Source organism: Caretta caretta, chromosome 1 (assembly GCF_965140235.1).
Source record: "Caretta caretta isolate rCarCar2 chromosome 1, rCarCar1.hap1, whole genome shotgun sequence".
Lineage (NCBI taxonomy): Eukaryota > Metazoa > Chordata > Testudines > Cheloniidae > Caretta > Caretta caretta.
Window position 1 is genome coordinate 62,912,103 of NC_134206.1, and position 27,107 is coordinate 62,939,209.

The 27,107-nt window shown below is 41.5% G+C and overlaps 1 protein-coding gene across 1 annotated transcript; it reads right to left on the reverse strand.

The window, feature by feature from the left end:
• Positions 1-1,975: 1,975 nt before the first annotated feature.
• TNFSF11 (TNF superfamily member 11) lies at positions 1,976-25,188 on the reverse strand. The gene is made up of 5 exons (XM_048851174.2): positions 24,915-25,188; positions 18,525-18,692; positions 10,314-10,362; positions 10,137-10,235; positions 1,976-3,794 (listed from the first exon to the last, which is right to left on the reverse strand). Exons 1-5 carry the CDS (start codon positions 25,149-25,151, stop codon positions 3,373-3,375), a joined length of 975 nt encoding a protein of 324 aa, XP_048707131.2. The 5' UTR covers positions 25,152-25,188; the 3' UTR covers positions 1,976-3,372.
• Between the last annotated feature and the right edge of the window lie 1,919 nt (positions 25,189-27,107).

Here is a 27,107-nt window from a genome sequence, read left to right on the forward strand (position 1 = left end):
CCACCAGCTCCTGCCCAGAGAGTAGGGTAACCATATTTCCCTGAACTGAAAAAGGGACACACAGGGCTGACCTTAGCCATGTGGCATTGCCACTCATTCCCCCACCAAAAAATGTTCCCCATGTCCCCAGTTGAACCAAGTAGCAGAGATAGGGGCAGGAGGAATTGATATAGGCTGTGGATCTAGGCAGCCAAGCAGAGAGAGTACTTTTGAGCTTAGAGCAAAAAGGTGAAGCTATTGGACTATGATCCAGCTAGCACTGCAATGCCCCTTTGGCTGCTGGGACAGCAGATGGGCAGGAAGGAGACTACAAATAGCAGCCCTTTGGAGGTGCTGGGAGGCCGAGATGTGGCAGAAGCAGGTGAGTGGAGGCAGACTGGAGAGTGTGAGAGGCCAGTTGGGACAGGAGGGCTCCCGGGGGGTGAGGGGGAGCACGGCGCCAGGGAGGATACAAGGCTGGTGCTCCAGGAACCACTGAAGGACAGAGGGCACAAGGCCAGGCTCAGTACCCCAGCACAAATGGATGCTGGAGGATCCAGATGAGCACGTACCAGCCAGATTACCCAGTCATGGCTCTACAGTGCAGCTGGCCCTGCCATCTCCACAGAAAGCAGAGAATGTGAATTAGAGCCCCTACAGCGCTGCCATCTGATTGGGCTGCAGAGTGAGCATGTGATACCTTATTGCTCCCTGATTGGAGGGGCAGGGTGTAGCAGAGACACAGGCTGCCTGCAGGGGTGTGCACATGGAGACGTTCCCCCCACCAAACATTGCCTCTCCCCCACCCCCATGCCTGCACTGCTGCTGGTGGGGCTGCGCAAGCAGCCACTCGGGGACACGATAGCGCCCCGCAGCCTGGCCCAGCCACAGCAGCCCTGCATTGGGGAGCAGCACAGCTCTGCAGTTCCAGCTCTGGCTCAGCTTCAGTCTGTGCAGTCCATTGAAAAGCATCTGGCAATCTGGATTTGGCCTGCAGCCCACTTATTAACTACCCCTGCCCTGTGCAATTACCTACTAGGGAACTCCTCCTTACTCATTATGGACCATGCCCTTCTTCGTACAGTTTAGCCAACTGAGAACACTAGTGCCCAGATCAAGAGAAAAGGAGTACTTGTGGCACCTTAGAGACTAACCAATTTATTTGAGCATAAGCTTTCGTGAGCTACAGCTCACTTCATCATTTGAGCTTATGCTCAAATAAATTGGTTAGTCTCTAAGGTGCCACAAGTCCTCCTTTTCTTTTTGCAAATACAGACTAACATGGCTGCTACTCTGAAACAGATCAAGAGAGTACCTTACTGCCACCACCTGGGAAGGGCACATGCAAATGCCCATTTTGCCCCCTCAGAATAGAGGAGAAAGACCCACTGCTAGGTCCTAGCCTGAGAGGGAGGATGTGTGATGGTGAACTAAGAGTTAATGAGCAGCTCTGAGCCTGAAGGACTTGCCTAGCTTTACCTGTTGGGCTCAGCCTCCACTGGGAGCATGCCCAAAAGGGAGCAGCTCAGCTCAGTCTCTAGGCAGACAGAGCAGGAGAGCAGTCATGTGCTAAAAGCTCCAGCAAACACCCTGCTGGGGCTAAACATGGCCAGGACCAGGCCCCACCACCAAGCCACCACAGGCCCTTAACCCATGGGGGACAGGAATGATGGACCACAACTGATAGAGGAAAACCCTCTGGAGAGCAATCTGAGGGGACACCGGGGAAATCCAGATGCGTACCAGTGGCGCTAATGGAGGAACTGAAGCAACAATAGGAAGTGACCCAGGGAACAGGGCCCTGGGTTGGAACCCAGTGGAGAAGGGAGGGCTTGGGTTCCTGTACCCCCGGCCACTGCCACTTGCCAGGTTCAGACTTCAGTCACTCACAGAAGCACAAAAATGAAAGAGGAAAAAAATAAGCCACAGTTTCTTTTCTTCAGAAATATATTTTGTAACAAAATATTAACATTCAAAAGAAATGTTTATTGTACAATATAAAATAATTTCTACTGAATTCAGCTTGGTTGCTTCAGTAAATAAACCTCTGAGGAGGTGTAAAAACATGTTTGGTGTTGTACAAAAATTCTACTACAGGATTTACAATTTGCTGTAGGAAAAAATGCATGTTCAATAATTACATAAATACTCTTGACAGATTTCTATGTCCCATTATGTACTTTTTTTTACCTTCCCAATTTGAAAGGGATCTGGTGACCAACCTTCTGGTATAATTTTCATGACAGTTTGGTTTTCTATAATACTGAAAAGTTTAACAGAAATCTATTAAGTTAAAAAGAAAGAATATATTACATTTGCTAATTGCAAACAATCTTTTAGCTGCAATTTTTCCCATTGGGATTAACAAAGTGCACCAGTTAAACATACATTAAAAACAGTTTTAAAACATTAAATATACAAACAGCAAGAGATTTTAAATATTTTGTATCAAATACTATAGGACAAATATAATTTACAATTTTTTTGCACAAAACATTACATCTGAAATATAACTTTAGATATTACAGACTATAAAAATACATATTTTGCCTCTTAAAAAAGTATTTGCAGGTTCCGGCACAATGTAACAGTTCAAAGGAATTTAACACTTCAGATTTCTTCATTTGTAATTGGATGTGCAATGATAATTAATCAGACTTGCAATTAGTCTTCTATAACTGCAAGTAAAATGTAAAGTCAGATCTCCTAAAAGAGCCCTTTCTAAATAATCCAAATGTAGTACCTGATTAGCTACAACACATATGGTGTGAACTATGGTCAGCCCTTACAGGAATGACCCACTCTAGTCCAAATTCAGCAAAACAAGCAAGCACATGCTTCACTAAGTATCTGCATAGCCCACTTGCTTAAATCGGACTAGTTACATACTTAAGTTTACTACAAACAATTATTTTGCTAGACCAGGGCCAGAGCACTCAGCACTTTTAAGACTGAGCCCCTAATGAATGCTATGGCCACATTCTGCCCTGTCCTATATTTACACTGAAGTCAACAGGGTAACAGCATGTCAGGGCAGAATTTATAATTAGCAGTTCAAAGATGTAAGAACATCAGACCTGATTCAAATTTCAGTTATGTCAGTGTAAAATCAGTAGAGCCAGTGGAGTTATACAGGTATGAAACTGGTGTAAGATCAGAATCAGGCCCATTGTGTAATTTTGTCCTAATATGTTTTTCTGGGGATCCCTCTGAAGTAATCCTAGAGCAAAATTCAACCTGAAGAGTGATATTCTGCCTACAGTTACTGCAACTGGGCCCTAAAGGTTTTTTTCAATCATGTCTCCCAGTAGTCTCTGGCCCAGCTATATAATGATCAAACTTTTTTTTTAAAGTCCTAAAAAATACATATTAATTTACAGGAAATATCAAGACTCAGTCTATATCCCTTACTTTAAATGCCCCAAAATAAGTTGCTTCTTGAGATGAATCCAGTAATGATGGGTTTGATACCTGGATACTTATTACTTCTCCAGACTTTAGTTTAAAAAATCCTCCTATGTTTACAGAATAAAAATGAAATTCTGAATTTCCTGCCCAATATTTGGTGCTTCCTCCCTTCATCAGGACATCAGAGTGTCTTATTTTAAGGTTTGTTTTAATCATGTACACCATCAGCTGAAGCCCTCTTCTAGTTAGGTCTCCTGAAGTTTCATGGTGTCTAAAACAAATGTTGGCATACAAGTAGTAAAACCCATCTTGATTGACTATTAGTTTTCCATCACGGAAGGTCATATTCGATAAGTTTGCCTGGCCTTTGTCATGATGCCAGGATGTAAGGTTCACTTTGCGTGTGCCTAGGGAAAAAGGGTTTAGCAGAATGTTACTTTTGCTCACAAACATTTTCTACAAAGTTGAGAGATACCATGGCTGGATTTTTAGTGTCAGTAACAAAGGTAGCTATATAAGCTAAGGTAAAGAGTCAAAGTGAAGGGGAGAGAGACACTGTAGCCAAAAGGCTAAGATGAGGTCAAATAAGTCTCAGGCTTTAGGATATAAGCCAATTGCCACAAAGGACAGGAAGAAGTTTCCTTTCCCCTTGTGAATACAACTAGCTGTTCCTACCCACCCTTACTCTGGAGCATCAGCTATTAGCATGAATCAGGACAGGAGGTTTGTTTCACCAATAATCAGATCAGGCAAATCCTACATGGAATCAATTGCTAAAAACTGTCCCAACTAAAAAACATGTTTAACATACTTCAGAGTGGATTTTGCACTGGCCAAGGAAAAATGCCTGCTCTCCTTAACTATTTATTCTTAAATGGTTTGGTTAGTATTAATATAATGTATAGTTCTGATATAATCAGGGTAACCACTGTCTTGATAGCGAATCGGGACTTTACCAAGTACCGCTCTCCATCACCACATAATATGTTTCAATATTACTCACTACCAACCCAAGCATGTACTCATTTCAAGACTGACTCACTTAGCTTTTCTACAGTACTCAACTCCTTCATCTCTCCCCCCCTCATCATCTGTTGATTCCACCACCAACACCACACACTCTTCTGTGCCCACTCCCACAGTGCCTGTCCCACTGAACAGTAACCTTGTCTTCTCATCTCATGCTCTCCCCTCCCCATTTCCTGTTCTCATGCTGCAAAGCACCTCTGAAGAAAGTTCACAATGACTTTGTACTTTCAGGTACGTTTCTTCCTCCTTCACCTCTGCCTTTTACCTTGCTAAATAAATCTACTTCTTGAGACTCCTGCATCTGCAGCTCCCATGACTAATAATTTCCCTGACTCAGCTGAGATTCTCAAAGTATCTTGAAAGCCAAAACAGACGTTCTCTGAACAAAGCTGTCTTTCTCTGCCTCTCCTAGTCTTCCCTTCCTTTCTAATTTCAGAGAGATTTTTCATAGTATCCAAACTAATCCCAAATCCTGACTTTTCTCGCTCCATGCCATATCTTCTCCCTCACCTTTATGGTCAACTTCACTCTAATCTAGCACCCTTTTTTCTTTTTTTGGACTTATAGTTACTACCCATCTCCCTCAATCCTTTGTCTCCAAACTCCTAAAACAGGAGTGGCCAAACCATGGCTCACAAGCTGCATGTGACTTTTACAGTTAAAGTGCAGCTCATGGAGCCCCCCAGTCCCCCTTTTCTCCACCTACCAGACTGGGGGGAACTTGGGACTTCTGCCCTGCGGTGGAGTGGTGGTGTTAGGGGCTTCTGCCAGAGAAAACTGGTGCCTACTGAGAGTGGGGGGGCACAATTTAAAGGTCCCCTGCAACAGCTTGAGTCACGCCCACCAGATATGCCCCCCCACTACCCTCATTGCTCTCCCCCTGCATTTCCCAGGTTATAGTGCCCCAGGGAAAAGCAGCAGCAAACAGTTGAGAGCTGCAGAGAAGGGTCACTGCTTTAGCTCCACGAAGAGAGGCAGCAGCTCTCCTTGCAACTCCCAGCTGTTAGACGCTGCCTCTCCCCAGGGCCAAAGCTGCTGCAGTGACCATGCAGGGAGAGGGCCCAGCAGCACCATGTAACTGAGCAGGGCCAGCAAACCCTGGCAAAAATCTGGGGGGCCATATGACCCCCTCCCGTGACACTTCCCGCCCCCCGTCGCCTCTGGTTTCTGCTCAGTGGGGAGGGGAGTCCGACGGCTTCAGCCCCGCATGGTATGCCTGATGGGCCAAAGCCCTGAGCCAGAGTAGGTGCCTCCCATTGGGCTGAAGCCCCGACCTCCCACTCCCTGCAGGACTGAAACCCCGAGCCCTGGTATGCATGCCCCAGCTCTTGAACTTCTGACAATTGTATGTGGCTCAGAGGGACAGTAAGTTTGGCCACCCCATTCTAGAATGTGCTTTCCCACATACGCTATCTAAACTTTCTTTCCTCCAACTCCCCTAAAGTCTGCTTGCCATCTCTCCACTCCATTAAAGACACTATAAAATCATCAATGGCCTCTTCCTGGCCAAATCTATGATCCTCTTGTCTGTTCTTCTCAATCTCTCAGCTGATTTTGACAGTGTCAATGACTCCCAGCGACCTCTGCTTGCTGCTCTACTTGCACTTGCCTAACTTTATGCTAATCTATTTCTCCTACCAATCCAGATAGGTGGAGGAGCAAATACATCTGTGTATCACACACTGCATGGGCAGGCAGTACACTTCTGTATGCAGTTCAGGGTTCTGGTTAACAATTAACAGATGGGAGCTCTTTGGTGGAGGGATTTTTTGATTTTAAAGAGCCACACACACTTCTGGCACCGAATAAATAAAACATGGTTACCACGCACAAAGCCCTACTGTCCTGCCAACCACCTGCCTCCAATGACCTCTCCCTCTGACCCACTAGTGTCCCATATGAACACAGGCAACTGTCCCAAAGGTGAGATTCACAGGAACGAGAGGCAGGGCAGTCTTCAAACCAGGGCCCTATTAGTGGTACTGCAGTAGCACCAGGAAGCCACAGTAAGGCTCCTTTGTTTGCACAGTGCCTAGTACATGTAGTTAAAGAAGACCGTCCCTGCCCAGAAAAGCTTATCTTGGTCAATATGATGCAACAAGTGGATGTAACAAACATGGGTGGAGGTTGGAGGGAGGGGAAAAAATAAGCATGTTTTTATATGGACTATGTGTAGACCTGCCTAACTTATCTGCTGGTAATGTGTGTCAAATCACATAGGAGAGGGGGGAGAGATTTCCCCTTTGCCAATGGAATTCACTACTATTGGAAATACACATAACCCTAAGGTTGGGCGCATTCGTTAACTGGTGTAAGATACACCTCTTTATCCTGGCTTATCAGTTTTCTTATTTGGTTTACTAGTCTTCTTCATCAATGCATTTTAACATTGTGGGGTACATGGGATATTAGCTCCTTGCACATAAAGTGTCTACCATGTAAACTCAGCCAGATTATGGTGCTGGGAACCATGACAACGTTTGTAATAAAGAGACAACAGTATCTGAAAACTAAGTCTGGAAAGTTCAGTAGTAGGTTCTCCTTCTCCCCTGCATGACAGCTTCATATTTCTTCCACATTTAATTTACTGGGCACAGCAAATTTCATAAAAACACAGGCAATAAAAAGTAAACATGGTTTTAGCTTGAGATAAAGGAAAACTAAAAAAATCACCATAATTGTGTATTTTTGCTACAGCATAACAACATATATTGTACTTAAGGTACATAAAATAAGCAAGTGGGAAAATACTCCAAATACTTACGTAATAAAAAGCTTTAACATACAAAATTATGTGCTTACAGGCTTAACTCAAAGCTTGAATGAATACAAGACTCTAGGGTATGACTTAATCACAGTAGATTTGAGAGTGATTCATACATCATTTTAGCTCTGTAGTAACTGTACAGGAACAAGATCCTTATTTTCTAGGTGGTCAAATTAGTGGAGCTCTCAGGCCAAGAGTTTCAAGAGGGCTCGAATTCTGGGGTCCTCAACTTGAGATACCTTTAAAAGGGTCCAATTTAAGAGGGTGAATATTCAGCACGGTGTGAAAATTAGGCCCTTTTAAGTTCTCATACTGGGGACTCACAAACTAAGGCACCCAAAATCCCTGCTCCCCCACTCCTCCCATGAAAGCCGATATACTTGGGAATCAAACAATCAATCAATGGAAGGTGTAAAACTGCATAATTTAGGGGTGGTAGTACAGGTGATCAAGGTCCTAAGTTATTCCAAAGTGGTTATAGGTAAATATGGGTTGTTTAAAGTGTGTGTAAACTGGCAGATTCTGGGTATGGCTTTTGTGCATACCTGGAAGCAGCCACCTTAAGAGTTAAGAAACCTCAATGCTTTGTAAGGGGGATTTTAAAAAAAAATGAGGGAATAGTTGATAGCATGGAAGGAATTTTTGGAATAGTTTTAGGGAGTATCATTTTGGTGATCCCATTGGATGCTAGGTTCACATTTACAAATACAAGGAGATGTGCCAGATGTAGTTGGACTTAGAACATATGACTGAAGGACTTGGTGTGCCCAGAGATGGCTTGAGGAGAGGTTAGAAAGAAGTATACTGAGAGATCTCTCTTTTGGACTTTCTTCCAGTATTGGTGGCAGTCACCATTGGGGTGAAGAATTTAGTAACCAATAGGTTCATTTTTGGTGGGACAACCTGGCAGTGGTCCACTGCATTAACAGAAATCTGCAAGGTTGCCATGGACAATGCAGCTAAAGACATCTGTATTCTTTGTTGAAAAATATTCTGATGTTCAACAAAGAACATGTTCCCAGTATTGACAATAGTATGGATTCAGGGAGATAACACCATTCACCAAAGACCCACTGCCAATGATTTTTTTTTTTTTATCTAGAGCCCTGGCTCCTAACATTGCTAGGACTGACAGAAAATTCCAGTGCCTCACTGACATTCAGCATCCGTTTCAAGTGACTAGATATATAGAGTTGTTAGTACACCACAGACTGGTAGCATCCACCACATCAGGTAATCTCCCCGGCCTGTCATTTCATTAAAGGCTGGTGAGATTTGCTGATCTGTTAGAGGAATCTTGGTCAAGAAGCTCTGGGAAGGCTGGTCCAAATGTGAAGGCTGCACAGAAGTTGCCAGGCAACAGATAACTATACAGATCTTTTAGGTCAGTTGAGGCTTTGCCTCTACAGTATGTTCTTGGCAGGGAAGAGGCATTGCTCTTTGAGCATTTGCAGCATTTAGTGTTGGTCGGGTCATGCCTAGGAAACTAAGGGACAGTCCGGACATGAACTGGACTGGCAGAGGGGAAGGTGAAATAAGGGTCGAAGTCAGAACAAGCAGAAGTGGGGAGCCATAACAGAGCTAAGAGAATACCCAGATGAACAGGTATGTCCAATGAAAACCATAGGAACATTTCTGGCCCTGCAAAAGAGCCAGATGTTGTATTGCACATGGAGATGGCAGCTACCTGACCAGATATCCATTTGCTGCAATACTGAGAAAGGTGTTAGTCTGTGTGTAAGGTGCAATCCAGCAAACTTTGGTATGCATTCCTTCATGACCAGTGCAGCAACATTTGAGGCATTTGATTAGCTGAAGCGTCCAGGTGGCTTGACTCTTGTGGTTGGAATGTTTTAGCCTATGCCTGCCCTACAATGGGAACAAGGGCAGATGTCTGGATTTGCAGACACCTGATAGTGCACTGATCCCACAAGAGGAAAGGAAAACAGCAGGCAAGTCACAGATGGGTTTTCGGGGCAGAGCTGTCTGTCTCTAATGATTTAGGAGGAGGAGCATGTTGTAGGCCAAGCCCATGCCTCTTCTGCGCTCCCTGATGGGCAAATCACATCTATGTCTTGAATATTCACTGAAGGGAAAATGATCTTGGGTTTTAGATGGGGGTGGATTTGAGACTCATGAGCTAACAGGAACATCAGCCAGAGTACCCAGCTGTTGCTGGTTACCAACCATGGTTGTACAGAAATGCTCACAAGGTGGGTATGATTGAAGCAATCAAGCCTGCTTCTGTGGATTGGGCCTGGAAGAATGTGAACCAAAAGGGTCACCAGAGTCTTTGTGAACACTGATGGCACAGAGATGACATGCTGAAGATTCAGGGTGTTCCTGAGCATTACAGGGAAAATGGGCATGTTTATCAGACACACAGACTGATGTGGTTGGGAGAACTTACAGACTGGACTGATGGGAGGCAGATACCCAGCAGTGTGGTGTGGGCAAGCTATCTGCTGGCACCACCATATTTGCAGTCTAGTGCAAGTGAGAGGCTTAAAGAGGCCAGTTCCCAGGAGTAAACATAATACCCAGAATGGTGGCCCCAGTTAGCCTGGCAGAAGAGGAAACCTTAAGCCTTCCAGACTGAGGTGCCCTTCATGTCTACCCTCATTCCCCCTGGAAGGAAAAAGCACGAAAATCCAGAGGAGTGCTGAATCCTAAGGATTAGACTCAAACCTGGATATTGGCACAGAGGCCATTTAGCATCACACTGCATTCCAATGTCTGGTATTTGGATGTGGGGGATAAGACCTCCATTCAAGTTAACAAAATTACAGCTTTCCAATTTAAAATCCATTCTTCGTTTGTATTTCATTTTCCTGCTAGTCCTGATCATCAGCCACTTTTGAAAGTCTTTGTCCCAGGGCTTTATGTATTGTTCAAAACTGTGTAATGCAGCCAAAATGTTTTTACAGAAACATTTGATTAAAAGTGAACTTACCAGCTGGAATATTTTTATCATCAATAATGAGATGTGCAAAGGGCTGTTTCTCAGGTTTGTTTCTCTTGGACAGATCAAACAATGATGCTTCCATTATAGCTAGAGATAAAAAGTTACATTAACTTAAAGAAACAAATTTAGTAGGATTTCAAATACTTATTATAAGCCACTTGTTACCTTTTCCTGATCTTGGTGGCTCTCTTCCAGCAATGATGCGCTGTATCTCCTAAAATGAAAAAGAGCTATTACTCCATACGGTCATGTCCCCAGTAATGTACTGTACTGCTGAAAATTTATTGGCTTACATTACATAATGTTGAAATAATTTATCACTGTGTATTCAGGTGTCTGGAATATACATTTTCCACCTTCCAGGACATAAAATGTGGCCACAAGGGTCAACTTACAAGAATCAGCTCCTTTCTATAATGGGGGCACTACGTCCAATACTTCTGAAAAAGGAAAATAGAATGATGGTGTTTATAATTACTTCACAGTATCTTCGACTACACAATTATCAGGGGTACGGTCTGAAAACTGAAGATCATGCTGAAAGGATGGCTACAACCCTTTATTATTACTGTGCTTAGAGCAAATGCATTTCTGTAAATGTAAATGAACAATCAGAACAACCAAGTATCGAGCAAAGTAAATATTTGTCACGCTGAACATTGTGCAATATGGAGTAATTTAGATACCTGGGGCCAGACCGTGCCATACAGGGGCAGCATGCAGTCACATTCACAAGAATTCAGGGATGTTGAGCATGTTAACTGCATCACCCTTTATGGGTTTTAGGAGGCTGAAGAGAGTTCTCTCCTTCACAACCAGCCATTTACGTGGGCTGTTGCAGAAGGACAATGATCCTTCTTCCTTTGCGATGGGGCTTGTGCCCTAGAGATGTCAGCAGGCAGCTGTCCCTGCACACAAATGAGTGAAGGGATCGCAAGTATGCCTGGCCCTTGGTAAAGTATGCAAGAATGAGATGGGTAAAGCACCTTGCACAGTCATACAAGGCCCAAGAACAGCCTGGACAAGTGTTAATTAAAATTGTAAGTGAATTTCAATGTTAATGAAAACAGGCTATGTATTGGCTATAGCCAGGCATAGCACAACCAAGAGATATTTAAGCTGCCACATATGCACCTCTGCTCCTGAACAGTCACTCCCCAACATTCCAGTCCTGATCTTCTTCACAAGTAGATACTGAAATTGTAACTTTAATGACTGGAAGCAGTGTCTTGTGGGTAAGCCACAAAACTGGGAGTCAGGAATTCTGGGTACAGTTCCCAGCGCTGCCCCAGACTTCGCAAGCTTGGGCAAGTCAAACTCAGTGCCTCAGTTCCCCATCTAAAACAGGGGTAAAACTTTCCTTCTCCTACCACATGTCTTGTGTAATTAGACGGCACACTGAGGCAGAGATTGTCATACTGAATTTGTACAGTGCCTAGCCCAAAGGAACTTGAACCTTAGTTGGCCTCTAGATAGCACAATAATACAAATAAATGATCATCAGAAGTTTTATGATACGGACATCATAATCAATCCCTCATGTCAGATTTTTCAACGTGTCCCTGTTTTCTATACATTTATCCTTTAGTCTAAATTCTTTGGGACAGGGACTGTCGAAATAAATGAATCAAGTGCATTTTGTAATGCATTATTATTTCTTTTACTGTTTGAGAATTGGCAAGAGAATAATATCTAGGAGATCTGTTGTAAATAATATTGATCTAAATTTGCAATGTTCTATTGCAGTGGTTCTCAAACTTTTGTACTGGTGACCCCTTTCACATAGCAAGACTCTGAGTGCGGACCCCCACCCCCAATAAATTAAAAACACATTTTTATATATTTAACATTATTATAAATGCTGGAGGCTAAGCGGGGATTGAGGTAGAAGCTGACAGCTCGCGAGCCCCCATGTAATAACCTCACAACCCCCTAAGGAGTCCCAACCCCCAGTTTGAGAACTCCTGTTCTATTGTATTCTGAATTAGTGCCATCTGGTGGAGTTTGACATGTAACACCAATTCTAAATATCAAGGAAATGTTACTTTTATGTAACTTTGTAACCACAATTAAATGAAGGTGCTCTGTGTGTGTGTAGATATCTGCTGAAAGGGGAAAGTGAGCATAATTAGGTAGGCGTCTAAATGCTAAACCAAAATGGAAAGCCACAGCAGCATGAAAGTCATAGTATGACTATCAAAGTAATGTAGGCCTGCTGAAACGCTGATGAGTTTATAGATAAGATTCTCTGCTCAGCTGTACAGCAAAGTAGCAGATGAATTTTATTTTTTGTTGAAGTTGCAAAGCGTTCCCTCCCCAATGTTGGTGGGAAAGTTATAATTAACTCCCCTTGCCCTCACTGGTTCTTCTGCTTTCATGCCAGTTATTAGAATATGTGGGTCAGCACAAGCTGTGGCTTAGTCACACGGAAGACTGGATGCAAGCAAAAATCTACTGTGGCAATATGAACGACAGCACCAACCTCTTAGCCACCCACACGAGCCTTGTTACCTCACTTGAAGGGGTAAGAGCAACAATGGTGGGCATTGAATATTCCCTTGTGCCAATAGCTACAAGGTTCCTGGAGAGGACATGCCACCATGAGAGGACAGATCTAGGGAGCATAACAATGTTCAGGACCTCTGAGAGGATGCCCTTTATTTCAGAGCATCCATGAGATTAGTGCCCTTTGGCTCCAGCCACACACACCCTCCATCTGCCTTCTCTAGAGGGGATAATCCTCTTTATTGTGTTGCTTCAGAGCCATGGAAGTATTTGCTTGGTAATTTTCCCCTTCCGTGTAATTTGGGGACATGATTATTTAGTCCTAGATTTGTTTGTGTGAAGGGATTAGTTCACTGTCCAATTGATTAGGAAGTATATTTACTGCAAATTACATCCTTCTTGAGAGACCGAACAAAGACTAATTTCTTTCATTGTACAGCGAACTGTAGTAAAGCACTCACAAAGTTGCGCTCTTCTACAATCCAAGCAGTGGTTTCAGGAGTATTTAACACAGGAGACTAATCCCTTTTTGGCACAATGCCAGGCAGGGATCATCTACCCCAGGGATACTCAGAGTGCAGTTCATGAGCCGCAAGTGGCTCTTTAATGTGCCTCCTGAAGCTCTTCACAGCACATGGTATTAACACACTGTGATTTAATAATTAACCAATCCAAGTTAACAACCAAATAGTATGCTTCTATTATATTAACCAATTGTAGTTGATAATACTTGGTCATTTTGCTGTGAGATTTACCCTGTCACAGATGTATTCACTTTATGATTCTACCTCACTAACATTTACAGCAAACTGAGTACAATTAGGATTTGCACAAAGCAGGAACAGAACACAGGTAACACCCCAGATTACTCCCAGTTATAGGTTAATTTTCAGGTCAGTTACATACTTCAGTCTTACTCTGTATACTTAAACCCAGGTATAAGCAATGTTCCAGATCTTAATAGTTTATTATAATTTCCTTTTAAAAACTACAATGTACAATATTTTGATTTTTGCAGGCTGTCAGTCACAGTCACCTACCCAAACCTTCTAAGGCCCTGATCCTTCAAACGTTTAGACACATCTACATTTTCAATGGGTCTACTCACAGTAGTGCATGTTTTTAGGATTGGGCTTACTATAATCATGTAGCAACCACCACAATGATAGGCCAGAAATTCAACTTAGACTGCTCTAGAGCAAATATGAAAGTGCCCCAAAATCTTCAGTGCTAACCAGGCAAGCATTTCAAAACCAAATTAATCTGTAGTTTAATGAATTTTTTAACATGTGATGCATTTACAAAGGTCTTATTTTCATAAAACAGAATAAAGCCTTTGCTGAGACTATCCTGGTATATTATGAATTTTTTTTATTTTATTTATTAAACAGAACGCCTATTTCAGTAAAGGTCCCCTTGGATTTTCACACAGCCCAGCAGAAAATCATCACAGCAGAACAGCAATTTTAGCATTAATAAAAGCAGGCTATTTTAGGGGGTTTACACTAGATTGCTAGTCTAACATTTCACAAGCCATCAAGGGGTAGGGTGCTTTATATTCCCGGAGAGTTGGAAATTCTGCTTTCCAAAAGGATGCAACACTTTGCCTCTGGTAGATAGCTAGATATCAGAACTAAAATTACAACAAGTAAAACTTTCAAAAGCACCTAACTGACATAGGAGCCTAAGTCTAATTGTACTTATGAAAATTTATAGAAAAGCTATTTTAAATTTATGAATGCTAGAGCTTAGTATAATTCTATTCTTAGGCTTTGTGCAATTTCCCTTCCCAGAGTCTCAAACAAAGGGATGTAAATATGTTTGAAAAAGCCTCCAGGCTTTTGAAACTTAAGTGGACCCTTTTGACATTCAAATATATTACATGTATCAGGGGGTAGCCGTGTTAGTCTGTATCCACAAAAACAACAAGGAGTCCGGTGGCATCCAGTTGCATCTGAAGTGGTTTTTTACCCACAAAAGCTTATGCCCAAATAGCACCATAAGGGATTGCTGTAGTATATCTATCTTTAATGCTACCACCTTTGTTCATTTAAAACTAATTGATACCAGGAAGAGATTCTGATCATCTTGCAGGAAATTCAGCAGTTTGAAGAATTCCCCAGAAGCTACACTAAAGACACCAATCCTGTAACTCTTAATATGAGTATTCCCAGTACCTGCAAGAGGTTGCAGGATCAGGATCACAAATATTGGACAACTTTTAACTCTGAAACCTTGCCTCTGAAGCACTTTGTTAATAACCACATGTGCTTAGAATGTTTGTTAAGTCTTTATAAGGGCCATCCTGGAGGTCTAACAGTGAAGTGTTTTGTTGCCATGTGGGTGACTAGTTTAGGCCTGACGCTGCCAGGGTCCAGGAGCACTGCCAAAAAAGTGTTAGTTCATGGATTGACCCCCAGCTATGTGTTTGTCGTTCTCTCTTTACTGCCAGACTTATGGTAGTCTTTACAAAAAGTGTGGTCAGTGTATCTGGACTGCCAAAGGGCTCTTAGGGTTACATGAAAGAAAAAAAGCAGCCAAGCCATGCAGCCACAAAACAAGAAAATTATATTACTTGTCTACCTAAAGCTGTGGTTCTGATCTCAGCTACTTCAGTGTAAATCTAAGGTAACTCCACTGATGATGACAAAGTTACTCCAGATTGCACAGGTACTTGAGATCAGAATCTGGTCTGTGATGAGGAATCACCACACTTAAGGTGAACAACCCCGTAATGCATTATTGATGCTTGTAAAACAATAGTTTAAATGTGCTGCCCTGAACATGCTGCTCTCTAAGCAACAGTTCCATCACCCAAGAACGTGTCAAGTAATATAGGCATAAATATTAGATTTAGTTAGAAAATGCTTTAATGAGTGTTTTGGGTTGGTTTTTTTGTTGGTTTTTTTTGTTTTGTTTTTTAAGGGGGAAATGTTTGGGCCCCACCCTGCAATGGAACTCCCAAATGACTTTAGTGGGAGCACTAAAATACTTCCAGATTAGTCCCTGTTGTGGATGTAAACACTACTCTACACATATACAAGGAACATATGCAGATACATACCAGTGCACCCAAAAAAATCTAGAAAATGCAGCCTGCTACATAGAACATGAAACCGATTAGTCTCTTTTCATTGGCCAAACTGAGTGAAGTGCAAAAAGTAAAAAGTCATAAATGACAAGAAGTTAATTAGACTTTAAAGTGTTGCATTTCAGTAACCGATTGTATAATTAGTATTGCAAATAAGGAAGTGTGGATTTTAAAAACATACATGGGGAATATTCTCCGATAGGAAACTGCACCTAGAGAACTCAGGAAAGCACTCTCCATCCATGCCCCTGGTATGCCCCTTATACCTGGGGCTAGACCCAATAGAGAAAGAGATCCAGCCAATTTCCAGCCACTTTGCATTGCCAGAGATGGTGCAAAAAAGACTCCGACCCAGGATTTTTACCTTGACATTGGCCCTTTAACATCTGGGATATATGCTCATTCAGCTGAAGAGATGCACCTGAGGCTAAGTTAACATTTCTTTTTCTTATTTTGACTTACCTCCCTCAGTGTCAACATATAGGGCCAAATGAACTAGGATGCAGACCCGGTTACCCAGTGTCTCATATATACATTCTCCTTTACTGCGTTCAAATAAATTTAAAAACGGATTATTTTGGCAAGAGAAATTTTACTGTTCACTTAAATTAATGGCCATCAACCAAAATAATCACCCCTAGTCATTCAACCTCTAGTCAGGATGACAGGACATGCAGCTTCCATTAAAGCCAATGCCTTTGTTGATTATACCAGCAGATAGTACTTCTCATTCACTTACTGGAACTATACACTCCATCCACAGAGCTCCCTGGAAGAGAAATGCACTATATGCACACAGAATATAAATATAAACGCTTGCCATTAACTCCTTTTTTCCCCCCTCTAACGTATACAGTGCATGATTTCAGCAAATATTAGAAGAAAAACAGCTAAGCCCAAATTTTCCCAACAGTCTTTGAAAGAGACAAGCTGGACGGAAGGAAGGGGCAAATATCTGAAATCTTAGGAATGTATAGGAGTTCATATAACTGAGGGAGTTTATATAATTATCCTCAGACAAATAGTCTCTACCATTCATGTAACCTATGGTATAATTCATGGTACATATGAAGGCAGCAAAGAAGTATGGACTAAGGGATTCTGACACGAGACTATTATAAAACAAAGAAGTCAAGGATTTAACACTCTTGGTATTTAAATAATTCTTTATTAGATGGCAATTAGGTTGAAATAGCACAAAATACTCATATGAATGTGCTAGGAGATCAAAACATATAAATTCCCCTTAGGAACCTGGGTAATTGTGACAGGTACACCAAATTTGTCCAGTTCCCCCTCTCCCCACACCCCCATTATGGCTAATGACTTTATCTGACTAATTTCCCTGTTAGAGCTTGTCTACACTGGCACTTTACAGGAAAAACACCCCCGAGCACTGCAAGTTTCAGCCTTGTAAAGTGGCAGTAGAGACGGTACACCAGCTCTGGGAGCCGCACTCTCAGCACTTGGAGCTACGCCCCTCATGGAGGTGGTTATTTTAGAGCACTAGGAGAGCTCTCTTCCAGCGCTGTGCCGCAGCTACACAAGCTGTATTCAAGTGCTGCTGCGGCAGCGCTTTAACGCTGCCAGTGAAGACGTGCCCTTAGTGTTTGGGAGTAAGCTTTACCTCTGCGATGCCAAGCAGGAGCTACCTAGTTATCACGCTAATCAAGACTTCCTCATTACATTGTTCAGACTCGTTAACACAAAGGATCTGCTAATGGGCATGTGTGCAATTCCATGTGTGCAATGCAACTGTTGTAAAATTATATTAAAAGATGTGTTGTCTAGTTTTAGCCCCTTTCTACCAGATACATAGGCTTTGTCCACACTGGAAACTGAACAAAACTTTTGTTGTTCAGAGGTGTGAAAAAAATGCACCCCCGAAAGTAGCGGCAGAGCTGTGTCACTAAAAGTTACGTAGTTTTAGACATTACAGTAGCTGAGAATATGGTTAAGTAAGAGGACTGCTATGTATTTTGCATTACTTTTAACTATCTTGTGTTTGTCCTCATTATCCCCCTATCCTACCGCTCTAAGATTATCCGGCACTCCACTCAGTGGTGTCAGCTCCCTTACTGGGCCTACATAGTTCTCATTCTACGTCAGTAGGAACGATCCCCACACAGAACAGAGAACTGGCTTGTGGGAGACTGAATTCTCTGTGTAAAGAACAGGAGCTGTTATCTCTCACACATGGGGGAGTCACATTCCTGGAATCCCACTTCACGCACAGAGGGCAAAGGGGGAAAAAAAAAGGAGAGATGCACTGTTCCCTTCACAAGGAAATGAGAGTAGATGCCCTCCATCTAATATTTTGCTTGCCCAACCACCTTCCCTCTGCTTGGGAATTTTATTTGGAAAAAGAATGTCACATCTGACTCATCAGGAACACAATCAGGAAGATTGGAGATAAAAAGATAGTCTAACTCTCTCAAAACCAAAATTCTGGGATCCATTTGGACTAGCCTGAGGGACAAATTGGCCAATCAACTAACCACAAACATTGTTTTTCCTCCTAGTGTGAATCCAAACTTTCCCCTCTTAAAAAAAATGCTAGTCAAAGCACAATTAATCTGCATACAGACATGATGAACCACTACCAAGGGGTTCATGAACAAATGCAACAAAATACCAAAGATGTTAAAGATTACAGTGCAACCACTAGTTCTATGTGAAACAGGAAACGCGGTTTTTTCCCCCCTAAAACTTATCTCTCTCCAGGTTTTCAGAAGCTCACTTAAGTTTAAATATTAGTTTAATTCTTAGGGTGCACTGACCTTTTGCAGAACTCCTTCCAAAGCCTGTTTTATTCTCCAGCATGATTCGGACATTAATTTTGTTTCCTGATTTTCCAGTGTTGTCTCTTGCAAATCTGTGCTTTCTTGAAGTCTTAAAAGTGCTGCGAAACAACGAGTGTCTTCTTTTGTAATTCTGTTAGGGTCCATCTGAAATAGGTTTAAGAACATCCATAATTTAAGTTTGTCCAATAGACCTTAACTCAGTATAACCGAAAGGTACACTTGTATGCCACTCAATGCAATATCATACTAATCTTACTGCTATAAAATATATTCTCAACACACAAAACTTCTATTCACACAAAATAAGTAAATGATAAGCAAAACACACAGATGTCTTATATTAAAGTAAATCACACCAGATAAACTCATAAGGACTTTCAGATATAGTAGGAGCATAAAAAAGGTTTTCCCCAAATTTCCTAGGAATATGTAGATGTAGGAGATGGGATAACAGGACAGAGTATTTCCATGAAATCTTGAAAGGGACTCTATATTTTGCCTGTGCAGCAAATGGAACGGAGATCATGAAAATTAATAAGCTTAGAATGAATCAGACAAATGATCAGCAAATTTGGAACCTGATCACATGGAGAATGATCTCGTGTCCACTGTAACCACTGGATATTAACATTAAAAAAAATGGATTCATCAGGCTTAGACGCCAGGACATGGATCAGTGTCTTTATGTCAAACAGATTTAAAAGATGAACATTTTGTAAATGGTAAATTTTCTCTCTCTGCTTCGTATGTGACATAGAAAAACTGCCTTCAACTCTGGACACCACACTACATTTATTGACAAACTGAAGCAGTTCAGGACAGCACTTCAAAAATGATCAGTAGCTTTGAGGAATTTATAAGGAAAGATGCAAAATACACATAAGCATGGCTAGGTGATAACCACGTGTGTGGAGAAAACATAATAGTCTACAAATACTTGAAGGGTTCAAACCTCATGAAGGGAGAGGGATTACTCAACATGGTTCAAGGGGGTTATGACAACTAGAAACTCAATGAAATGAACAAAGGGAAAACTTAGGCCAAATATCAGGAAAAACATCTCAATAGCCAGACATACTGGTCTGTGGAACAGCCACCTGAGGGATGTGGTAGAAGCCCCATACTTGGAACTTTCAAACTCAGCTAGAAAACCCACTATAAAAATGTACCATGGAGAATACTCCTACATTAGCAGAGGGATGGACTGAAGATTTAAAAAGTATTGTTAGGCTCTAACTTCTATGATTGATTCAAATATATCATGTTAAGATTTCGAAGCATAGGCTTAGGATCTATTGCCATCCAATTTGAAGCAGCTCTTTCTACATTTAAAAGAGTGACTGGAACTTAAAATATTGTAAGTACTGCATCTTAGAGTTGAATCACAAAACCATTTATTTCACATACTGAAGGATAGAAAATAAAGCAGCCTTCTCTCAGAAACCCAAACAAAAAACAAACATGTATCATTCGTACTCAAGAAGACAGGACACAGGGTCATGCAAATGTAATGTGTGATCAATGGAAAGCATGTTAAAGAAAGTATTGAACTTAATGGAATACCAGAGGTAAGGTTAGCAGGATACAGAATTGCTAGCCAAAAACCGTAAATGAATTCCTTTATATGCATTCTAAAGCATGAGAATGAAAGATTCAAGCTAGCCTAAAAACAAACAACAAAAACTTCTGATCAAGAGTGAATTTTAGAACACGGTGATCACTATTTAGAACAAATTAATATTTACTAATACATGCCAAACTGCAGTGAATAATACATGTAGACTGGAATTATCAAAGGGGCCTAAGGGATAAGGACTATTCACCAGGAGTTGGGTTTCAAACTCATATAGCCCCCCCTTGAAATTCTTATCTACAATATAGTAACTTCAAGTATATGTTTACTTTTCAGTGGCAACCACTACTGAAAAGAGGTTACTACTGCAGTTTTTAATATAATCAAAATAAAAGCTTCTGAAAAAAGTTGACATGGGTGTTGTAACACGAACAGGGGAGATCAAACTTTGTAAGGGCCAGATCCAGTATACAGCAAGTCAATTTCATCTGCAGCATAACTTCATAGACATTAATAGGCAATAAATCTTGTGTGTCAAATGGAACGTTGCTTGAACAAGATCAACAGTGGATTGTATTAAAGTATTTTTCTGGATTATCTCTAATTTAGTACCTCATTTACTAAATGCTATTGGACAATAGCACAGAGAACGTCTTCACAAATGTACTTAGAAAGGCTGATGGGGATATGCTGAGAAATTTATGTGACTACTGATGGCTTTGAAAACATGTGCAGGATTAGTTTAAATAATTCTGGTAAAGTTAGAAAGCTGTAGGGCTTCAGGGAGAACATTTGATTTGTGGTGGTCAGTTAATGTAGCTGATTGCCGCAGCCTTTCAAGGGATATTCACCCAGCCACTGCTACACCCATACCGTTGTTACGTTTTTTGAAAATTAGCTTGCCTGAGTAAAGTCTAAACAGAAGTTTATAGGAATCCACAATATCAATAAGAGGAACATTATAAGAGTTAGTCACCAAATAGACATTACACAGAGTGGGGGGAAGCGGTGCAGGCGGGAGGAGAAGGGGGAAGAGAGCTGCAGGCAAGAACTCATTGACAAGACTTTTTAGAAAAGGCACTGGGAATTAATCACACATACAAGCAAAATAAAATATCAAAATAGTTTCCAAGAAGTTGGTTGATATTCAGGTAAAAAGAATGCCATTACAATATTTTCAGTATTCTTTTCTATCCTATTACATATTTTAACAGTTAGCTTGCCTTTTTTTTTTTACACCACCACTGCACAATGAGTTGAGGTTTTCATTAAGCTCTCCAGAGTATCAAATTGTCACTTTTTGTGAGCAGTTACACAACTTAGAATCTACAAACATACAAACAGTACATACTTTTCAATCTGACATATATTACCATTCATTTGTCAAGACTAAATTTCACCTGCCAACATGTGGCCCATCATTCTAGCACATTATGCCCCACTGAAGTGCCTCAGTCTTTCAGCTTTGATTACCCTACATATTATCTCATTGGTAAAGTCTGTCACTCTACTAAACCCCCCCACCCCACACACAAAGAAATACATTTATTTATAGAGCTGGTGAAAAATGGTTAAGTACATTTCATTAAAAATTTCAAGTTTTCTGGAAAAAAATTAAAACTTCATTTTTGACTCCTTCTCTCCCCTCTTCTGGTGGCCAAAAGGGGGAAAGGGAGAGAAGGGAGAACAAAACCAAAAACCATGAAAATTGGAAAAAGTTTTAGTTTTATAATTGAAAAAATCCAAACACTTTCAAAAAACTTTTTTTCCCAAAGATGACAGTTTCATTGAAAAAAGTTTTAAATAAAATATTTAAATCGGCTTTGTTTATTAAACATCTGCCCTTGTATGGAACCACTGTTAACTTTTTCTCACATTGAAAACTGACCATTTATTCCTGCTGCTGTTCTGCCTTTTAGCCAGCTTCCAATTTATCAAAGAACTTCGCCTCTCACTCTATGATTACTTGGTTTCCTTAACAGCCTCTTCTTCGGCTTTTTGAAAGTTCAAATAAATTACACAAGCCAGTTCTCATTTATCCACCAGTTGGTTAGCTTACTCACAGAATAGAACAGAAATCTGAAAGACTTGGTATATGAAAAAAAGCTTGTAAAATGGTCTTGTGTTAAAAGGTATATTTTCCAAATGTTCAGTAAAGCCTTTCTAATTCACACTTGGTCAATCCACACACAACTACTAGCTAGCTGAGTAGCTCAGCATCTTTGAGAAGAGTGCTCTGAAGATTCCTACTGCTAAGCTGTCATTACCTAACAAAATATACTAAAAAGTACATAAGTATACTATGAAGTACATCAGCATCATAAACAATTAACGCTATACTGCTCAAAAGTCATGCTCCAATTCACAGTGAAGTCAATGGAAGTCTCTTCATTGATTTCATAGGAGTTGAATCAGGCCCTGCATGATTAAGTGCATTTTGTCAGGAAGCATATTTTCTGTTTCCCTGACTATATCAAAATTTCTGAAAATCTGGAAGAGGTTACCATTCAATAGTGTGAATTAATGACGTTCTCTTGTATTTTATGTGCACTATTCTATTTATCCGTAGAGAGAGAGATGACATTAAAAATATTGAAGTCTCATTGTGTCTACAAATTGTAGAGAAATATTTTGGGCAAATCTTGTATCAAGTTGGGTCATCCAGATATTTTGGAACTAGTTCAGATTTAAAAATAAATAGGAGTTTCAGATCAATTAGAGGATCAGGCTCTAACTGTAGAATTATGTTTATATTGCTGTTTTTACATTATGCAGACTAAAGGATAATGTGTATGCCATGGGAATAATTTTGCCCTTTGTTACACCTGTACAACCTCAGACTTCACATTGTTAATTAGCATGCTATGAAGTCATTGCAACTAAACTTACTTGTCAAAATAAACAAAATACATTTAGTTATATAGAATCCTGACTTTTTTTGGCCTGTTTTTGAAGTAAACATACTATTGGGTGTTTTCTATAAGTTAAGATGTCTTAATGGAGATGTTTCAATGGGTTTGTAATGGAGAGAATAATTTTTCACCCTACAAGTCGAGTTATTGTATACATTAGTCTATTTCACTGTCAAGAAAACAAGTAATTCTAAGCTACTTTACAATACGTACCATAAATGAACTGTCACTCTGCTAAGGTATAGTCAATTAAGTATGTATAAACATGGAACAGGTCATACATAACTTTTAAAAAGTAACTAATAAACACAAAGCATTTGCCAATAATTGAAAACAGACAGGAATAAATAAGTAGGTGCAAGTAACAAATATAAACAATATTACAATAAATTTGGAACTGTCACTTGTTTTATTTCAATCACTCGTTTAAATGTGCATGCAATTGTACTACATCCAATCTGTAGGTGGTCTAGATTTAGAGTAGATTTTGTTGTTAATGTATCCAGTCTGTCCTGGGGCCCAAGAGCAATTCTGTCTACTTAAAGTATGACCTGAAAGAAAAATAGATTTCCACTTCTTCACTGACTTCAAATGAAAATAAAATAAAAGAACCATTTCTATGAAGACAGACTAGTGTTCGTACTATACATATAAAAACTTCTTAACACCCTAATTAAAACTCATATCCAGTTTTTGGACAGTAAAATTTATATCAGATCCTACAGCATCTTTAGTTCACCTATTCTGAACTAGTAATCTTTTTTGCAAACTTAAAGAGCACAATCTTTTGTTTTACCCCTGAGAAAGAGCAAACGTCAGCCCCCCACTTCCTTTGAGAAAGTTCACAGTACCAGGCAAAAAAAACCATAAGTGAATCCAACCAATGTAGTGTAATTTCCAAGAACAAAAAATAATCTCTTTCTAAAAGCTTAAACCACTAGAAAGCATAACATTGTAGCCCAACCCCTCCCATCCTATCTCCCTGCAGCTCAGATCTAATGTGCATAGCATTGCCCATCTGAAAACATTACTTTGCCATATTTTTGTGGCCTAGTAGGGCAGTCTAATTCTCCCCTCCTGGGAAATGAGCTAACAAGTTACAGAAGGTACCTTTTCCCTGTGCCAGCCATTACACACCCAAGTTCCACAGTGAAGAGCAGCAGCATCAAATTCACAAGGAAGGTAGCCTCTAAAAAGAAACCTGGGACAATTCTTATACTAGGCTGCAAGTAGTTATCCTCCAAAGGGGAAACAATGATAACTTAAATAAAAGGCAGGGGCCCTATTTGTTCTATGCAACAAGGAAACTACTATTTGTTAGGGTCATACATACATACATACAAACCGAGTTTAGATTTGTTCAAATGATTCCCTTTATTTTCTGAACTCTCATTTACCTGCATGTTTTGGATGTCCTGGACACAATGTCACCATTATATTCTGATGACTATTTCTAAACTTGCCCACTCCAGGGCTCCCTTTACTCAGCGGGGCAGTGGTAAAAAACAGAAGTAGGTAAAACTAACTTGTCCTGAACTAGACTCCGTATTTCCCAAGTGCGAAAACTCAGTTTGCCCAGCTCACCCTCCAGGACCAGACACCCTTGACCGGAGCCCACCTTCTTCCAACCCTCCTCCCTTCTCCCCCCAACTCTCAGATCAAGAGCACGTGGAGAGTAAGTAAGAAGTGTAAAGAAGCAGCCCGCGTCTCACAACCCAACCCCTGCAGTGAGCAGAGCCCCTGGGTCTGTGTACCTGACCTCCGCCTCTGCCCAGCCTGTGAGGCGCCCAGCACCCACGTCCTCCCCTCCCGCCTTCTGTGCCCCAGCCACCCGCCCTAGCCACGGCGCGAGGGTGCAAACAAGAGGCGCCGCGACGCTACCTGGGCTCTGAAGCAGAAGAACAACGCAACGCTGCAGACCACCTGCCCCAGCCCGAGCAGCACCAGCGGGACCAGCAGGGCCCTGGCGGAGGATGGAGACGGCGGCGGCGGCGAGTGCGGATGGGCCGGCGGCGCTGCCTGCGGCGGCTGCTGCTGCGAGCCCTCGTTGGGGGCGCTGCCGCCCAGCTCCTCGGAGCCGCGCAGGTACTTGGTGTAGTCTCGGCTGGCGCGGCGCATGGCGCTTCGGCACTCTCCGGGCGGCGCGGGCAGGCTCCCAGGCTCGGCAGCGCCCGGCGCCCGCGGGCGGTGGCTCTTATAACCTGGGGCCGGGCTCTTCAGCCAATCAGGAGGCAGCCACGAGGCTCGTTCTGCCCCGCCCGCTGAATCCTGCCCGGGCGCCACGCTGTAGCCGCCTGCAGGTAGGGAGGCTGGCAACTGAGCGCAGCTTTACCACCAAAGCCCGGATCCAGCCCCTTTATAACAGCCCTCCTGGCCGGCCCTTCCAGTGTGGGGACCCGAGAAACAGGAAATCAGTTTAGCTGCCTTTCAAAAAGTTACATCCCGACTCCCTCCGCCCCCCTTGAAACGCAACAGCACTTGTGAAACTTTGGCCGCAAACCCACAAGTCATGCCATTAGAATAGACAGCTATCGTTGTTACCAAAACATAAAATGACATCAGTGCATCCTCCTGCAAGAAAACTCCAAAATGTGTAACATTGTGCCTGTATCCAGCAACCCCTACTTTTCAATCTAAATTTAATACATAGGCAGTTCCTCCTAGTCTACTGGAATATTGTAGATGATGGAAATCCTAATTTGTGCTGCTCACCAGGGATCCCTTCAGAAAGGATCAAATTTATCGGTTAATTTGCTATTCAAAATTATAACCTACCCCCTCAAAAAAACTCTGACATTTAAAGAGCATCCAGCTAGTATAAAAATAAAATAAGAATGAACAAATAGAAACAATTTATAGTAGATTTCCATTCCCTGAACACTGTAAAAGTTGTTATAGACTTATTAGGTTAACCAATTTCTTTGAGCATAAGCTTTCGGGAGCTACAGCTCACTTCATGCTCCCGAAAGCTTATGCTCAAATAAATTGGTTAGTCTCTAAGATGCCACAAGTACTCCTTTTCTTTTTGCGAATACAGACTAACACGGCTGTTACTCTGAAACTTACTAGGTTGTTACACATTATCATTAACGGAGTAGGTAAACGATACATATCAGAGATAGAGTCTTAAAGCCCTATGAATGTTTTGAGGAGACACAGAGCAGGTCTCTTAGCTCTACAGGGTAAGAATGACAGGGAACCTTTTTCTGTAGGCACAGCTGATTTGGGGAAGAAAAGCAACAGAAGAAAGTTTCACCTGTGACTCTTGTTTTAGAACTTAGTGTTCTGCGCTTGGAAAAAGCTGTCCGCCTGAATTAAGAATGTCCTTGCTTTTGTGGCTCTAAATCTCAGTGTTAAGATTATATAATCATAGAGGTGTCTAACTGGAAGGGACCTCAGCAAGTCATCAAGTCCAGCCCCTGCACTGAGGCAGGACCAAGTAAACCTAGACCTTCCCTGACAGGTGTTAGTCCAACCTGTTCTTAAAAACCCTCCAATTATGGGGATTCCATAACCTCCCTTGGTAACCTATTCCAGTACTTAATTACTCTTATAGTTAGAAAGTTTTTCCTAATATCTAATCTAAATCTCCCTTGCTACAGATTAACCCCATTACTTCTTGCTCTACCTTCAGTGGGCATAGAGAACATTTGATCACTGTCCTCTTTATAACAGCCCTTAACATATTTGAAGAGTCATCAGGTGCCCCCCCCCCAGTCTTCTTTGCTTAAGACTAAACATGCCCCGTTTTTTTAACCTTTCCTCCTACGTCAGGTTTTCTAAATCTTTTATCATTTTTTGTTGCTCTCCTCTGGACTCTATCCAGTTTATCCACATCTATCCTAAAGTAGGGGAACCAGAAGTGGACACAGGACTCCAGCTGAGGCCTTTACCAGTGCCGAGTGGAGTAAGACAATTACCTCCTGTGTCTTTCATAGAACACTCCTGTTAATACACCCCAGAATGATATTAGCCTTTTTTGCAGCTGCATCACATTGTTGACTCATATTCAATTTGTGATCCACTATAACCCCCAGATCCTTTTCAGCAGTACTACCACCTAACTAGTTAATC

Bases quoted from the DNA above. Each gene is read 5' to 3' on its own strand.
- TNFSF11 (XM_048851174.2), bottom strand. From the start codon at position 25,151: ATGCGCCGCGCCAGCCGAGACTACACCAAGTACCTGCGCGGCTCCGAG. The intron at 10,363-18,524 runs GTCAGTGCACCC...TTTTCATTTTAG, and splicing joins TGGAAGGAGTTCTGCAAAAG to GAGATACAGCGCATCATTGC. The intron at 3,795-10,136 runs GTAAGTTCACTT...CTTTTTCCCTAG, and splicing joins TGATAAAAATATTCCAGCTG to GCACACGCAAAGTGAACCTT.